This window comes from Mytilus edulis, chromosome 4 (assembly GCF_963676685.1).
Source record: "Mytilus edulis chromosome 4, xbMytEdul2.2, whole genome shotgun sequence".
NCBI lineage: Eukaryota > Metazoa > Mollusca > Bivalvia > Mytilida > Mytilidae > Mytilus > Mytilus edulis.
In genome coordinates this window covers 92,987,482-93,006,916 of record NC_092347.1, presented here as the reverse complement: position 1 = coordinate 93,006,916, position 19,435 = coordinate 92,987,482, and the positions used below count along the sequence as shown (strand labels likewise).

General features: G+C 32.1%; 1 protein-coding gene across 1 annotated transcript in view; it reads right to left on the bottom strand.

Annotated features, from left to right (window-relative positions):
• The window catches only part of LOC139521072 (putative ankyrin repeat protein RF_0381), a 45,850-nt gene extending 28,365 nt beyond the window's left edge, over window positions 1-17,485 (bottom strand). Inside the window, exon 1 of the mRNA XM_071314327.1 lies at window positions 16,682-17,485. Within this exon, the coding sequence (XP_071170428.1) occupies window positions 16,682-16,992 (311 nt within the window). The 5' untranslated portion in view covers window positions 16,993-17,485. The remainder of the gene's footprint in view (window positions 1-16,681) is intronic.
• Window positions 17,486-19,435: the final 1,950 nt, after the last annotated feature.

Sequence of the window (19,435 nt, the reverse complement as noted above, 5' to 3'; positions counted from 1 at the left end):
CCAGAGATCAAATAAAGTAGAAAAAACATCTTTAAGTCACCTGTAATAACGGAAAACCCATAATGCATAGTTAGCTATAAGCTATAAAAGATCCCGAACTGACTAATGTAAAGCAATTCAAACGATAAAACTAATGGCCCGATACTTGTGTTGCTTGTTCGACATCACACCGCCTAGTTAGACAATAATCACGGGTTTAACTAAGGACACATGAACTTTCAAGAGAAAGATTCTTGGCCACATATATTAACACTATGATTAAATACATAGTTTAACATGTTTAAGATATATACAGTTTATGGATGTGATTTCCTCATACCAGACCCCATAAGCCACAATGTTCGCATGTAGTATCGTTGTCAAATCTATCATATAACCCTGAAGGCATACGAACTCCTTTTTACCGATCTCTCTAACATGTACATCCACAAAATGAATTATTAGTCAACATAAATATTAATAGATAGGATCGTTATACTTGTTTATAAGTAATATTCAAAACCCCAAAAAATCTGTTGTATCTTACATTCAAAACTTTTACATTTTGATACTCGAAAATGTTACAAAATGGTAAACAAGTAGAACTATGAGCTAATGTCCACGGACGATACAGAACTTTTAGTATTCCGTAAACAGGAAGTTGAAGAGTAATGGATATCAAAATGCATCACACAGTAAAGTGTGTCCACATGTAGCCTGATGGCTCAGGAAGCTTTTATTTGTAGTTCCGTAGAAAATTGGGATGGAAAACTGGTGCATAGCTATTATATGTTAGCATATTTATAAGTATTCAATAAACAGGAAGTTGATAATAAAAAGTCTCAAAATTCACAACACGGTATAACATTTTTGGCGCAGATCGATTGGACAAGATGTTAAGAAGAGTTATACATTATTGATGGACTTTTTTTTTTTTGTGTTTTTCTTTCTTTTTTTAATCCCGGAAAAATGGGGGGCATGGTTTTGTATATCTTTTTGTCGATTTATTGTTATTGAGCGGCCTATTTTTAATTGGAAGCTCGGAATCATATTCTGTGATATATATGGTAAACCATTGATTGTAAATAGCACGGGTTCAAAGCAAAAGTAGCTTTAGACGAATTTATTATCAATTAATATGATTTTGTTTATATTTGTTTCAAATATACGGTTGCCGTTTTCAAAAATATAGCTGGAATAACAACTTGATGTTAGAAAAACAGAGATCTTTACAGTCTAGATGGCAAGATTAGGACGTAAATAAAATTAAGCTTGAATTTCAAATGTACAGTATACATAATGGTACGACTGAAATTTAATCCCTAAAATAGGAAATGTAACTGCCGATTTAATATCTTTCTAAATTTAATAGCACTTGTCTCACATTTTAAGTTAAACAAAAACAATATATATAAGTTGCTTGTTGTAAGGTAGTGAGGTTAGAACATGTTTAAGTTGCACTTACTTCGCTTATGAATAACTGGTTATAGCGTAAAACTATTTTTTTTATATATATATTTGAATAGATTGTTGTTATATGTTTCATGAACTGTTTTGTTTTATATAGAATCATATTCGAAACAGTGTGGCTGTGGCCATTGATTGACGACCTTAATTATACCATTGACTGGGACAGATTAGGTGAACGTTTGTCTGTAACGACCACTGCTCACTACTTACTTATTATAGAATTTAAACTGTGGGGTAACCAAAGGTTCTTTGCGCCTTCAATAATAAAATAATTCGAAAAATTAATCAGGAATAACCTTTATGTTTTGATTTATATTATTGATATAAATCATAACATCGTGTTATTCCTGTCCCAGTCAATGGAATAATCTAGGTCGTCAATCAATGGCCACAGCCACACTGTTTTGAATATGATTATATTTTGATTTATTTTATACTTTTTACCTTGCAGATATGGAAGCAAATGAACGTTTTGATTATGATTTTAAGTTATCAGCTGCTACCTGTTGGTTTTGATAATACGTTATAAGATTTTTTAATGTTGTCTCCTGGTAGTATCATTGTGTTATTTTTTTATTTAGCTTGTAAACGTCAAATATATTTCATTTATGATGAATTTGAAACATCAGATTAAGGCCAGCCTTACTCATATATAAGATAATGACATGTTTTTGTTTTGCTTATTATATTCTCCACTAACTTGTATAATAGTCGTTTGGATTGATCTATTGCATAATTGGTGATTGTGAAAGATTCGGAAAAATAAATGCATGTATAGGAGAACTTTGTGCGTCTGTCCATAAGACCCGTATGTTAGTACTTATCATCTTGTTCCTTTTTAAAGTTCAATATTTTATTTTGAAATTGTTGTCTTTCTATAAGAATTATGCATTATATGCAGATCCAGGATTTTGACAAAAGGCTCTTAAACTGGGAAAGGTTAAGAGTAAAAGAAGCAAACATTTACCATACTAGTATATGAACAGCTTCATAAGAGGGATCGGGCCCCTGACTCCTAAATCTATCTTTCTTCTCACATACAACAACGAGCTTTACTTGATTGCGTATATTATGTACAGTAGTTGGTACCTGTGCACTGCTAAACATTATACTTTCCATGAACCCTATTCAGCCATGAGATATTGACCAAAAGAATAAAACGTGGGACAGACATAAACATATACACCATATACATTTATGAGTCTTAATAATTGTAGTTAAACATATCTAGACTTACTGACATACCAAAAGAGAGTACTTCATGAGCTTATCTCGTCTGAGTATGCATGAAATATTTACCCCTGAGGTTAAGCAAACAGTAATCGATCAATATTTAGTTTATGATCTACAAGTAATACCTTCCCTTCAAGGTGAGGATGTTAATTATGTGCGAGGATATACTATATGGTTGGCTCCGTTCGGTTAATATTATGCATAGAAAAATAGAACTTTAGAAACAGTTATACTGATAAAAGTATCAAATAACTACCATTTGAATTGATTTAGGTTAAGTAACTATAACACGAATCCATATATGCCATAACTGTTGATTTAATAATCAGTAAAACTCTACAGACTTACGTCTTAAGTTTCACGTGTAGAAAGATTGCTTTTAATTGAAAAAAACAGGCAATATAGAAGGTATTATTATATCTGATTTGTTTTTAGTAAACAACATTATTTTGGCAATCTATTACCGCTTAGGATTTCATTTCCTTGATTGTTTTTTTTTTCTAAACCTTTATTTTACAAATGAAGCCTTTTTTCTGTCTCTAGGTTATTTTCTTTTAACCAAATTTTCGGCTGCTTGGAAAGGGTTGACAGTTATGGTAGATAGGGGAGCATTCTTAATAGAACTCTCTGTAAGGTTTTATGCATTTTCCACAAAGCCTTTCTGACTAAATCTTGAGTTGCAAAATAACCAAGCGGCAGTAAAATTGCACCATTTGTTATTTTAAGGTTTTACTGAGCTGACCATTCCCTTGTCAGTCCCTGACGGTATCGTCAGCTCAGAAGCCAGTACATCGGTACCGACATGATTTATAACAAACATTTTTAAAATTGTGTGTCAATAAATTTTGAAATTATAAAAAAAAAAACTATGGTTCCAACTCCCTATGGCAAAATTGACTTTATAGAAAAATTTGGCTATTTGTTTATGTCTTTTTTTTTTGTCATATAGCTATTCAACTGTTTATGTTATTATACATTCATAGCTTTCAAATGTTCGTTTTTGAGAGTTCCTGGTGAAGGTTATTGCAGAAAAGCTCCTCGGACGCATGAATTTTATAAAGTGTTGCGTTCATTTTTTTTTTAAATATAAACAAAGCGGAAATGAGAATAGAACATAAAAATCAAATTAGGGTTACAGAACAAAACAAAAGACACGGACCACAAAACATCTCAACCTTATGATACGCATGTACAAACAAAAGACACGGACCACAAAACATCTCAACCTTATGATACGCATGTACAAACAAAAGACACGGACCACAAAACATCTCAACCTTATGATACGCATGTACAAACAAAAGACACGGACCACAAAACATCTCAACCTTATGATACGCATGTACAAACAAAAACAGAAAAAACCAGCGAACACATGTTCTAGATAACCTGACAAGTTACAGGCATATAATTTGGTTGATTCTTACTATCATTTGATTATTCCAGGTATTATAAATAAAGATTTTTTTTATAAAGCAATCAATTGTTGGTTTCGTGTTTTACTGTAAATATAACGTTATATATGAGTATAGGTTATTTTAATTGGAATGAGTGTCGTAATATCATCCACGACTCACTCCATACTTACTGTATGAAATGGATAAAACGGGAAAAAGCTGACAAAAAATCTTTGGACTCTTTTTTTAATTCAGTAATGAAGATAGTTGATATACGTATTCAACATTTTAAAGAACATTTTACTATAAACAATAACCACAATAAACCTATTTCTCGTATCAAACATAAACTAAAAGAACTAGCCAAGGAATTTGTTTTTGTCCCGGCAGATAAAGCTGCTAATAATATTATTATTGTTTGACGTAAATTTTACATTGAGGTTCTGAAAAAGGAAATCACCAATTCACCAACATTCCAACTGACTCCATTTTCAGAAAACGAAATCTGTAACAAACATAAACTTTTAGCCACCGCTTTACAAGCAGAGCCAAATACAATGAAAGTCCCAACTATGTATTGGCTTCCGAAGCTACACAAAACCCCTTACAAATATAGATTTATTTCGTCTTCAAGTCATTGTTCAACTACTAAATTGTCTATTCTTCTTACCAGCACACTTGGTACAATTAAAAACCTGATAATAAATTGTTCAAATAAGGCCTTCGAAAATAGTGGAATAAATTACTTTTGGAGTGTCAAGAACTCGTTGGAAGTACTTGATAAATTGCATGCTTATACTGGTGATTTTGAATCTGTTCAAAGTTTTGATTTTTCTACCCTGTATACCACATTGCCTCACATTCTCATTAAGAAAAAATTCACACACCTAATTAAATGGGCATTCAAAAAATCAGAATGTGAATATAGAATTAATTGCATAACAGTGTGGTCGACAGTAAAACGTTTGTAGGTTGTAACTTGTTTGTCAACGGCTATGATTTTATGCTCACCCAGTCTGTCAGAGGCCTTCCAGTGGGGATTGAAATATTCACTTGTTACACATTCCGATACATAAAATGAAACTTTCTTTTTACAAAGCTTGAAAGGAATTTGTTTTAAATATTTATTATAATCATCACATACAACCGTGTCATTTATAAGAATAATAATGTTCAGAGATGATATTATTTAATAATAATAAAAAAAATAGGTTTATCCATTGTAAAAAAAACTATTAAGTTGATGGGGTTAATTCACAAAATATCTCATTGATTAAAAGAGCACAACTACTTCTACGGTGTGATCATTTAAGAATGGCCTACTATTTATTCAATGCGTATACATGTGGGTTTTGTTTATGAAGCGTTCTGGATAATTAAAAAATCATTTGATTTCTTTGTTTAATACCATAAAACGATTCATTCTTTCAGATATTTGTCACTTTGCCTTATTTTCAAGTCCAACACAATTTCTCACGTTTCTTACAAAACTTATATTCTTGTGATGTATTCTTTAGTTGAAAAAAAATGTATAGATATAGATAGATATAGGAAGATGTGGTATGAGTGCCAATGAGACAACTCTCCTCCCAAGTAATAATTCCTAAAAGTAAACCATTATAGGTCAAGGTACGACCTGCAACACGGAGCCTTGGCTCACACCGAACAGCAAGTTATAGAGGGCCCCAAAACTACTAGTGTAAAACCATTCAAACGGGAAAACCAACGAGAAACGAAAAACACATATGAACTACATAAACAGACGACATCATGCATTGTAACTTTTAAAGCCAATTAAGTAAAAAAAATAATCTAAAAGAACGTGCGATATCATATTAGGAAAATTGATGGTCAAACCATAACAAAAAATCGAGTAAAGAATTTTAAGTATTCAACCTTTATAGCTTGCTGTTCGGTGTGAGCCAAGACTCCGTGTTGAAGGCCATTTTTGTTTATTTTCAAATTACAAAGGTTATTCCTGATTAGTATTTTTAATTATTTTATTTAGGCGTTTGGAACCTTTGGTGACCTCACAGTTTAAATTTCTATGATAAGTACGTCGTGAGTAGTGGGCATTACAGACGAACGTTCACCTAATTATCCCCAGTTAATGAATGGCCATAGCTACACTGTTATGAATTTCATTCTATATGTTCAAACTCTTTTAGGTCATTTTTTAGTAGTAATAAACAAAAAAACTATGTTAATTGGACATGCTTTGATACTATATATGCCCTTGAATTTTTACTAGATAACATTTTTGTTCGCTTTGGAGATTCCGTATATCGTCAGATTATCGGAATTCCAATGGGGACTAACTGTGCACCACTTATTGCGGACCTGTTTTTGTATTGTTATGAGTTACAATTTATGACAAAAATAAGCAAAGACCCATCGAAACAACATCTGATAAACAAATTTAATAATACTTTTAGATATTTGGATGATATTTTGGCTCTCAATAATGACGACTTCAGTATGTATATTAATGAAATTTATCCTGTTGAATTTACTTTAAATAAAGCTAATACTAACAATGACCACTGCCCTTTTCTCGATCTTGATATCTATATCACTAATGGAAAGCTGCAATCTAATTAAAAACCTATCTCTCATCGCTCCCGTTTTCTGATATGACGCGTGGGAGATCTAACGAAACCGGCTTTGAGGTCACATGTGAGTGAACTAAAAGTTATGAATTTATTAAGATATGCAAATGAGTTGACGACCTATTAATAAGCCAATCAAAAAAGTTTATGAATTATTTTGACTGACGATTTTGTCGTAAATAAAATGAGTTACATCCCTTTGCCTTACGTTAAACTTACAAGATCGTGGAAGACTCAATTTCATTGGTCGAAAAAGACACACCTACGAGGTCACTCACATGTGACCTCAAAGCGGGTTTCGTTAGATCTCCCACGCGACATATCAGAAACAGGAGCGATGAGAGATCGGTTTTTAATTAGATTGGGAAAGCTGAATACTAAAATTTATGATATAAGGGATGATTTTTCATTTCCTATCGTTAATTATCCGTTTTTAGATGGTGACGTTCCCTTGTCACCATCTTACGGTGTTTATATATCTCAACTTGTACGATTCGCTCGTGTATGTAACAATGTTTTCGATTTTAACGAGAGAAATTTATGTATTACTGAAAAATTATTACACCAGGGTTTTCGATATCACAAACTAGTCAAAACATTTACTAAATTTTATCATCGGTATAAAGACATCATTCGTAAATATAGCTCAACATGCAGACTTCTAATACGTTCAGGTATTTCACATCCAATTTTTTATGGTAATATTCTTTATAAAGCACAAAGGTGTCAGTATTCACCTCAGAAACTTACAAAACCTTTGAATAGACTTATTAAGAAGGGATATAATTACGATACTGTTGTCAAGTCATTAAAGATTGCATATTTTGGCGTTAATATTGAGTCACTGATAAGGTCTTTGCATCGGAACTAAACACATTTATTCTAAAAAACAGTTGTTGGCATGACACGGGTTATGTTCTTCTCATATATGTTATGATGGTATGATACTAAACCCCTAACGGGAAGGATTGTGCCTGATGTTCATATGATGAAATCATAATCTTTCAGTCAGTTTAATTGAAGTCTGGAGCTGGCATGTCAGTTAACTGCTAGTAGTCTGTTGTTATTTATGTATTATTGTCATTTTGTTTATTTTCTTTGGTTACATCTTCTGACATCAGACTCGGATTTCTCTTGAACTGAATTTTAATGTGCGTATTGTTATGCGTTTACTTTACTACATTGGTTAGAGGTATAGGGGGAGGGTTGAGATCTCACAAACATGTTTAACCCCGCCGCATTTTGCGCCTGTCCCAAGTCAGGAGCCTCTGGCCTTTGTTAGTCTTGTATTATTTTAATTTTAGTTTCTTGTGTACAATTTGGAAATTAGTATGGCGTTCATTATCACTGGACTAGTATATATTTGTTTAGGGGCCAGCTGAAGGACGCCTCCGGGTGCGGGATTTTCTCGCTACATTGAAGACCTGTTGGTGACCCTCTGCTGTTGTTTTTATTTGGTCGGGTTGTTGTCTTTTTAACACATTCCCCATTTCCATTCTCAATTTTATTTAGATCTTCATAGCAGATACAATGTAAAACATTTGGTATTACATAAGCCCAAAAATGGACCAGACATTTGGTTCACCGAATGAGGAAATGTGAAAGCGCGCGTTATATAATTATAAGAGAAAAGATGTAAAATGTTGATTTGGACACCAAAAAGATTTTTAATTGTACGATAATTGTCAAAAACAAATAAATGTTGGTTTCACAACGCAGTAAAACATGCTGATATTTACATGATCTAAAACTGAATGAAAATAACATGTAAGTCTTAAAGATCACACAATATTGATTATTAAAAAAAGAACTTTTCAGCACAAGGTTTACCGAGGTATGTATATTTACATTCTCTATGACTTTGATTTACGTCAGAACGTTATCAATGATAAAGCACTTTATCCACATTCAATAGTTTTGTTTATTTTCTTTATGTCAAATAATTATTTTAAATGGTTCAAAACTAGGTTAAGGATGCTCTAGTTTTCCTATACAAATTTGCAATAAATGTGCCTACTGATTTATGCAGTTTTTGCTTTCAGACATAAATGAAGAGACAATATTTTGGAGGTATCTTCATTTACTTTCAAATATACCCATTGTTACCTCTGACCAGGAATATGACAGTAGTTATCCATTCATTTGATGTGTATGAGCTTTTGATTTGGCCATTTGATTAGGGACTTTCCGTTTTTTTAATTTTTCCTCGGAGTTCAGTTTTTTTGAGATTTTAGTTTTTTTCTAATTCCTCAACCCTTCTATCCAATGTTCGTGCAATCTTATGCTATACTACTGACCCTGTTAACAGTCTCACTTCATTTTCAAATAATCTTTATGTGTTATAAGATTTATGCGTTACTTATATACTCATGTTAGTAAAATAGATATCAGATTTTTAAAGATAATACATGTACATATACAACGAAGTAACGATTACTTTGATATGTGCATGTTCATCATGATGTAGGTTTTTCAATAAAAATTAAAAAAAAGATTTTAGAAAGATAAGAAGATGTTGTATTATTGTCCACCAAAAGACCTAAAGACAGGGATGTGAACAACTGTAGGTCAAAGGTCAGCTTTCAATAAATATATATTGACAGATTGGTTTATTGATTGATTGATTGATATTGTTTAACGCCACCTTCTGCACTTTTGGCCAGTACATTGCGGTAAGTTTTATTGGTGGAGGAAGTCGGATTACCCGGAAAGAACCACCAACCTTCGACAGGAAAAACTTAATCAATTATGATTGGAGTCGAAGGCAACAGGTACTCGGCCTACGATGCCCCTATGACAAATATAAATACATATCATATAACAAAAACTATGAAACAATTCGAACGAGAGTTATATCAAAACAATAAATCATAAATAATAGAGCATGAAGTATTGTTATGGAGGTGCTCTTTTGTGCAACAGTTTGACTTTTGATCTAGGAATTGAATGACATATTTCCTTTAATTTCCCTTCTTCCGAGTGTGACCTACAGAACTTAACTTATCACCTGATGTGTACTAACATGAGCATCACAACGGATGCCACATCTGGAGCAGGATCTGCGTACCCTTTCCGAGCACCTGAGATCCTCCCCAGTTTTTGGAGGGGAACGTTTAGCTGAAGTCTTTAGTTTTCTGTGATTTTGTGTACTACTGTTTGTCTGTTGGTCTTTTTATTTTATGTTTTAGTCCGATGCTTGGTCCGTTTCTGTGTGTGTTAGGTACATTGTAGTGTTGTGTCGTTGTTCTCCTCTTATATTTATGCGTTTCCCTCAGTTTTAGTTTGTTACCCCGATTTTGTTTTTGTCCATGGATTTATGAGTTTGAACAGCGGTAAACTACTGTTGCCTTTATTTAGCTGTTTATTTTCGAGTTTGAATGTCCCTCTGGTATCTTTCGCCTAACATTTAAGAGTTTGAAAATATATTTACTTTAATATAACACATGATAGATATTAGATTAATGCCCAGTGGGAAATATGTTATGCACATATTTAATTATTATTCTATTTAGAATATATATGAAAATAGATTGGTGTTTATAATTCTAAATCATACTTGATAATATTTTTTCTATTTTATTTGCATGGCATTGTCGGTTTTTTTTCTCTCGATTTTATGAGTTTGGACATCCATTTGTATACACGTGATTATTGTTGAAGCGTTTTGTTCTCTAGCTTTATTTTGTTATGTTTCTTTGGGTTGTGTCTCGGTGATGAACAAGCCAACAAAACAAGCATTCACATTCATAAAAATCGAGATGCATGAAATGCATGTTTCAAAAATACTGCATAAAAGTATATTTTTAAACGATAGATTCAATAACAGAGACGATACATTACTAGTATCCATTTAAGGAGTGTAATAGACCTTCTAGTAAAGATAAATAACAATAAATAATCAGTTTTATTATGTTTCCTTTAAAAATTCCGATTTCCATTTTGATTTATGAACGATTTAATGCTTTTGGGCTTGACAGGAAATCTCCATTAGGTGGCATCTTACACATCTGAAGGGACAGACAATTTAATGGAGCCTCGTGAATCAATAGCTTAATAATGAAAGTATTTACACACTATCATATAAACTGAAGGTAGTTACATAGGTAAATTATCTTCGAGTATACAAAAATAGTACAGCATTGATTATAAAGTAATATGCCAAATTAGAATAACAACAACAAAGAATAGATAAACAGTTAATAAATAAACATAAAGACAATCGATAGTAGTCAAAATATAAATAAACATAAAGACAATCAAACATAAAAATGATAGATATGAGAAGATTTGGTAAGAGTGCCAATGAGACAACTCTCTCATTCAGGTCACAATTTGTAAAAGTAAACAATTATAGGTCAAAGTATGATTTTCAACATGGTGCCTTGTCTGACACAGAACAGCAGGCTATAAAGGGCCCCATAAACAGACTAGTGTAAAACCATTCAAACAGGAAAACCAATGAACGTAAAGATAGTCTATAAACATAAGACTGGAGGATATGGTTTTCTTTTCTTGAATATATTTTTCCTCACTAAACTTTGGAATATTAAGGACAAATACGTCTTCTATATTATAGTTCGTTTCTGTGTGTGTTACATTTTAACGTTGAGTGTGAATTCACATTACTATAAGACGTGTCACGGTACTTTTCTATCCCAAATTCATGTATTTGGTTTTGATGTTATATTTGTTATTCTCATCGGATTTTGTCTAATGCTAAGTCCGTTTCTGTGTGTGTTACATTTTAATGTTGTGTCGTTTTTCTCCTCTTATATTTAATGCGTTTCCCTCAGTTTTAGTTTGTTACCCAGATTTTGTTTTTTGTCCATCGATTTATGAGTTTTGAACAGCGGTATACTACTGTTGCCTTTATTTAGACTTTTTCTCAGAATCTCCAAACTTAATCTCTATACAGAACTGTAGTTTTAATATTTGCGTTTACGATCAGGGCTGATTTTCAGAAGAGACATTTTCGTGTATTAGAAAATGCCATTTTGAACTTACTTTGAGCATTCCTTCTTATTAAACTGCTATCGGTGATCACAGTTTTTCGTTTGAAGTAAGCGTTTGTGTAGAATTTATGACTTTTGGGTAACCGTTATTGTCTGATATTTCTTGTGTCACATGTCTTATGAGTTGTTTGTTTCTTGAGCTGTTTGTTTTGTTTCAGATAATCATTTGTCTCTCTTTGATTTGAAAATGAGTCTTTAAATATCTGGAAGATTTTATTATGCTAGTTCTGTTTTACAGGCAGACATATTTAAATGCCTTGATTGGTTTTATAGTCTGTCCTTCTGTTAGCAAACATTCTGTTTTGTTAATTGCAGTTGTACTTTCTCTTTTGCTTTAGCAGTTACATTTGAATGTTTGTTGGTGTTTCGTTGAGCATTGCAACACGATTTTATTTTCTCTCAATCGATGACTTTTGAACAGCAATATACAACTGTTGCCTTTGTTAATAACTCGAGTATTTATTTGAAAATGCCTTAGCTGTCTTTGAATATTTGCATTTAAACATGTTTGGTCGTTTTGCATTCCGTGTTCCTTTTTACTAAGGACGATTGCATTCAAGGTTTAATGGAATTTTATGGCCATCTTTCGTTGGAGCAGACGCATTTAATGTTTTCGTATGTTCTTTCCGTCTTTGTATGAGATAAACGCATTTTATTAAACAGTTGTGTTATCAAAGCACGATGTATGTTAACATAAAAAATATTTAAGAAAACATTAATGCAACAGCAAACTTAACTACACTTTAAAAACAAATGAAATCATATACTGACTTTGTGAAATGAAACATAAATGGGTATTGATACTTGCTACTTATGCTTTAAACTTTCAAGATACTTTGTCAAACTTTCGAAGAGTAGAGCATTTTGATTCTTCATTTTGGCCCTGAGTGGTTTATTTATTTGTAATTGGACATTTTTTCATTTCTGCCTGATATGAAATGTTGTCTTAAATGGAATTGGTTTATTAATATTTCGGAAAAAAAGATAACTTCATCTTTGATTGGACAGAGGAAGGTAGTCTTTGAATAAATAGCATGTATATTCCTAAAGAGATCTTATTCAAAATAATTTGGTTACATATGACCAAAAATAAATTCAGTAATTAAGATGATGTACATCATGTGGTGGTAGTAGATCAATAGGAAGTCAGACCCTGAAATATGAGAGTGTATTCAACAAAATTATTTTTTTTGTCTTTTCCTCGACTTCTGTCCAGCAATGTTTATTGACATTGTCAGATTACAAATCCCAATTGTGAATTTGTGGAAAATAAAGATGAGGAAGATACAAAGGGGATACTCATACATAGTATGTATTATTCACGGTATTATTGTCATTTCCATATATATAAACACAATACTTCTATTTATATTATTTATCTATTAAGTCGCATTTATTGACAAGTTCATATTACCAAATATGTATTTATCATCTGGGAATGTTGTCCACACTTTTTATAAGCTGATTAATGCTGTGTGTCTGACAATTTAATTGTCTCGGTGATGTTCCAAAAAATAACCTATTCACATCTTTAAATGTGTCATGAAACATTTGTGTATTTAACTTCACTTGATGTTTACTTTAAATATTCCTTGTATTTACTTGATAGATTTTATCGAGGTTTATACCGCTGGAAGCCCCGCAAGGTAGGATCTATTTTCAATGGGTTGTATTCATCCGAACAGAAAATAAGAGCTGTTGACATCGATGAAAATATTTGTTCTATTTTGGCTCGAATGAACAATACATAACACGAAGGAAAGGGTTCGGAACTAATAAACCTTTAATCCATCAATAAGCAATCATGTCATTAAGATTTCTCACAATCTACCCGATTATCAAGTGACCCGCAGTGCAGACGACAGTAGATAATAACACTTTGTTCATAGTATATCGATCCCGAGGCGTCACAGGCCAGTGATTCTACGACATATAAATAATTTTATGGCGAGTTTCTCATCGTATAATGTAAACCTATTTCCACAAATTATAAAAACATTCACGTATAATTTGGGAAGTTTCTATGATATATTGTTTTGTTAATAACTACAAATACATTTCATTTTTTAGAACAAGCAGACAGATCGACCAAATTACAAGTTCTCTTAACATTGTCTGTAATCCAATGACTAAGTTACACTGTATGAACTTCAGTGAAACCAAACCCATAAAAATGAAAAGACAATACGTGACCTTTCAGTAATGCACCCGTCGAATACTCAATAGTTAAATTATCTCCATTCGTGTGTTTATTCTTATCACAATTTTGGCTAAGTTATAGTTCTTTGTATTTTAAACATTGCGAATGTCGTCGAGTTTGAAGTTCATTTAAAAGATAGAAGGATAACATTTTGAGTTAATTACCTAAAACAACTGTGAACATTTATCGGCTCATTAGTATTCTAAATATATTGGCATTCTGATGGGAAATTACAAACTTTGATTGGTCAATAGACATACATTTTTTCATTTATCTCCACATAGACATTTTCTGTTCGAATAAGTGTTAATTTCTCCTACATTCGACAAACACTTTTATTTGAAAAAGAAACAACAAAGTTTACTATGCAAAATATTTGTTTTCCTTTTGCTCCTCATAAGTAATGTATATAAAGCATATGAAACTTATCGATACATCTGTTAATTATGCATTCAGAATTAAACACATATCTTTCATATTTTACTCGACACGGAACTAACAACGCCTATTACATTAAATTTGAAATGTAACTAAATTCAAAATACAATATACAGAATAAAATGTTTTACAAACATTATAGGGAGCCCAACAAACCACACTATCCACTAACACCCGAGTCCTCACAAAAAGTAGATGAACAAACAAAGAAAAACAACAATGAAAAACATATGGTTAAGATAGCCTCAATTGGTACAGGGATACACCGTGGTGATGGTAAACAAGGTTTGAAATAACCTTAACCCCTTGGTCTATCTAGAACACATAATAAAACTCGCAAAGTGCAGCTACGAACAAGATGGTCACAAGGGTAACATTATGATTGCTACTGAAATAATCTAGTTAAAGTTGCAAAATCTGCTTTACTTATACATATGTATTATGCATTGGGTAAATGGTGTTTATGGTTTTGGATGTATATAAATTTATATATTTCTTCTACCTACTGAATATGCTGTTGGAATAATTGTATAACTCGATAAAGATAATTTTTTTGAAAACCAAGAATCAAAAAGTAAAATCACAAAAATACTGAACTCTGAGGAAGATTCGAAACGGAAAGTCCTTGATCAAATTGCAAAATCAAAACTCAAACACATCAAACGAATAGATAACAATTGTTTTAATGATTTCTCTATTATTGAAAACTTCACTTGGATCAGAACGTGTCTTTACAATGAGATGATAATATTTTGGGAAACTGAATCACTCAAAAACTTGCATGAAAAATGCTTTTTATGTTTATTCTTACTAATTTGTTGTAGCATGTATATTCTAGTTTTATAAGCCTTGTCGTCAGTTGGAGCTTCAGTTTTGGGTTCAAAAGTATTACAACGCTCCTTGTTCCTCAGAGAGAATAATCGAAGTAAAATTACGAAACATTGTTTTTTATCATCAACATTTTCTAAAACAAATTCAATTATGCCATCTGATGAGATTTTTACATTCAGATCAACCATTTGTTCTTAATGTAGAATTAATCCTTTTTAATTTCTTTTAAAAGGTATATATAAATATGTTTTTACATAATCATTATCGAAACTAATTTCTTTCGGTTAATGTAGAAAGCATCATCACCCCTTGAACATGAACAAAATGTTCATTGCTTGAAGTTAAAGTATTAGCAAGTAAACACGGTATGAAATATGCAATAGGCGCTAAGGGTTCAAAATAATCTCTGAATCAGGTGCTTTTTATTATTTATTAATTTAAATTTTACTGCGCTTGACATTAAATCTGGGTTCTACCATTAATTTAGAACTATTACATAACTGGATTAAAATTGAAGAGAGAAGAAGGCAATCAACAATCCGAATTTCTAGGAATTCTTTGGTTCATTTAATGATACTTAAGACATATTCCATTTTATTGAAATGGTCTTTGTATAATTTCTATTGTTTATCATTGTCTGGTTAGCACATGCAGCAACATATGCATTTTAGATAAATGACACTTCAAAATAGGTAAGATACTATTGCCTTTTATTTGACGAGTTGGTGCTCTAAAATGAATTAAATACTCTAAAACATATTATAATTTGTCATTTATCCCTGAAATGGGTGATTCAAACTATGAGGTCCTCTGTGTCTTAAGTGTGTCCTCTGGATAAAGTAAACTATTGTAAACTTTTTTCTCTTATAATTTTTAAATTGCTATAAGATAGAACAATTGAGCTATTGTTAAATATACTTGATTGTTTATTCTGTTATGGATTTGCGAATTTTAAGTAGACATGAATTGCCTCTTTAGGACAGATTCAACTATAACAGGTTTCGATCTTACAAGAATGATGTGATATGTTTTATCCATAGATTGTGTCCTTCAAACTTCAATAATGTGTAATCTATTCATTTTTCATCTGATATCCAAGTTAAGAAAAATACTATTTCCAGTATAAGAATCAGGAGATTTGGTTTGTCCATTTCAATAGATTTGAAAGGTACTATATTATTATAGATTAAAACAGTTACTTATATCTATAAGATAGTTCTCCAATAAGATCTTTAATGAATTCTTACTCATTATTGCGGAAGTTCATGTCATTAAAACGTTCGTATCGCATGTCCTTCGATTATTTTCATTGAATTTTCATAAGAAATTTCTCCATCTTGACTCCGAAAAGTATCTTCTTAAAATGTATATGGTCATGAGTATCCAATCATAAATGGCACTACGAATAAAGATATATAGTTGTGTACAAACATTAAAATAAATAACAAGGGCTTATTGTTCAATTGGAATACCATTTAAATGTCATGAAATTAAAAGCTTTGATATACAAACCTGATAATAGCCATCATGATCCTGTAGGTACCCTTTTTTCTCATGACTTTGTGAAGAGCAGTTTCTCCTTTGTTGTCAAGAGCATCTATCTCTATATCCTTACAAACCATCATATAAATAGCTTGGATTGTATCTGGTTCACAGAATCTTTCACCATATTCAACAAGTAAATGAAGTAAGGTTCCTGATGTTTCTTCGTCTCGAAGATTGACATCTTTTCCGCTTTTTAGATATTCCCATAGGGATTTCATAACGGCATCAGGACTGCCTGAAACTACTGTTTTGTATAATTTGGTTTTTCTGAGATTCATGGTTAGTTATTTGTTTATCGATAAAACTTTTACTACGTATACATACAAACGTTTAGAAATCGTTTCACAAGTATCCAATCCTACTAAATCTTTCACTATACCTTACAAACGTGTATTCTATTCATTCTTTTGACAAATAATGTTCTACTTTTTAAATGTCCGGTGGTTTTTCACTCTTATATCATTTCTACATACACATCAAATGTACAGGTAAATACATTTACCTGGTGTTTACCTGGCCGCTTTCAATAATGACGTTCACCTGTAATAGTCGACGATAGATGTGTTAAATAAGTATGTCAAACAGTAATTGCCGATTGACTCTCGTTTCGGATCGATATCTCTGTTTCGAAGGGTACTGATTTTTCAAAGATATTGTTATAATCTGCGGTTTCATGTTCTTTGAAAATCAGCCTTTTTTTCTGTAAAACATGTCTTTGTAATTCATCCTCAAATTGATGCTTTAAAAACATCGTATGTTTGTTTGTACTGCATAGCAACACATTATTGAATATCATCAAACAGGTGATCAGCAGCTTCTTATTGTCAGAAATACCAATCAGCTCTTTTCATAGTTCGAGTATAGTATTATACCCTATCTAAATTTGATTATGAACTCACTTTCACCTTATTTTTGTGGTTGACATTGGTAAAAAGTGGATTAGAATACTTTGAGGAATTTTCAACAGATATGATGATCTTAATTTGAAGGAATATTCAAGATTGACTCATAAGTGTAATTAATGAAAGAGTGGATACTATGGAGGAAATCGGAGCCCATAATCCAAAGAAAGACATACAGTATTATGGCAAAAAGTAAAAGACAATATATGTTTTTTGTTATAATCAAAATGGTTTTGCACACAGTATGATATTTCCTTGCCTCAAATATATTTTTACAATGCTTTTACGTTGACCATTTTATTTAATGAATCAAATACGGTATATTGTTCTATCATCTGTCTACAAATTCATTGTAAGAAATAAAAATAATAAGATAACAAAAATACCGAACTAAATGAAAATTTTCTAGCAGAAAGTCCCTTAATAAATGGGAAAATCAAACGCTGAAACACATCAAACGAATGGAAACAACTGTCATATTCGTTACATGGTACAGCCATTTCATGATGCAAAAGGAAGAAAAGTAAACGAGAAGATGAGTCAAAATTGTATGTACTTTTTGGAATTTTGAAGCTTTTGCATCAGCGTCGTAATTAATTTAATTTAATTTCATCATTCACCACTGGTGAGTCTGGTATAGATGAAAAATGTAACACAATTACCGAACTCCAAGGCAAATTCAGAATAGCAAAGTTGATAATAACTTGTAAGGCATATCAGACGAACAAGTGAAACATAACTACCATAATCATGACATTCTTTATGTGTCTGGTTAATTTATACAAATACGCCAATAAAAAAAGTTGTTTCGTTGATACGAGCGTATGAACTACTAAATAATAAGTCTGTTATATAAGAGACGTTTGATAACCACATGGTTGCTTATTCTATTGGTAGACGTTTCGTCCTGCTCTGAACTTACTTACAATATGTTTTCGTTGTCTTATATCATTAGATGTCAGAATAGTCCTCAGGGCTGTAAATAACCAGTTTTGACTTATTCCCTATAACTACATTTTGACTAAGTACGCTATCTACTTTCTCCTTTCTTGTGAGTTTATATGATACCCTCAGTGTTTGTTTACCTTGATTTGCTTGTTCTCAATGAAATGACGAGATTTGAACATCTCTAAACTACTGTTGCTCTTACTTCAGACGGAAATTAGGACATGTAGTTTCTTAGTAACTCTAACGCCGATGTTTTATCTCTGATATGAAAGAAGTTATTATCTGGAAAGAGGAACATTAAACATTAAACAGTCCTATGAATGATCAGAACTATTTTGGTTATAGTTTAAGGAATGAAGTAATTCAGCTTCCTGTCTAACGTATTCCTTAATGCCCGCGTCACACTGTCCCGATTTTTACGCCGATGGCAACACGTTTATGGAAATTTTCAAAATCGGAACTGATCGTATTCATATCGGGCTATTCGTAGTGCGTTCTTTAACCATCGTAGAACCATCGGCCACTTTTTCTAGCCTTCGGGGATAACTTCGGGAAGGGTTCTAAATTTTTTAACATGTTAAAAAATCCCCGATGGTGCGTCCGATGTTGAGGGTTCGTATTGAGTTCGTATCAACATCCTCACCATCGTAATGTCACCGGGAATGCATCTTTGCACATCGTATTGCATTCGTGTTTCCATCGTTTCCATCGGGCAGTTTTGACATTACGATGTCTACACGAATGAATCACGAAGATACCCGAAGGTCTTACGATGGCAACACGACTTCGTGAAGACCTCGTAATCCCGTCGTGTTGCCATCGAATAAAAGTACGAAGGCGACAAGATGGAACTACGACGGCAATAAATCCA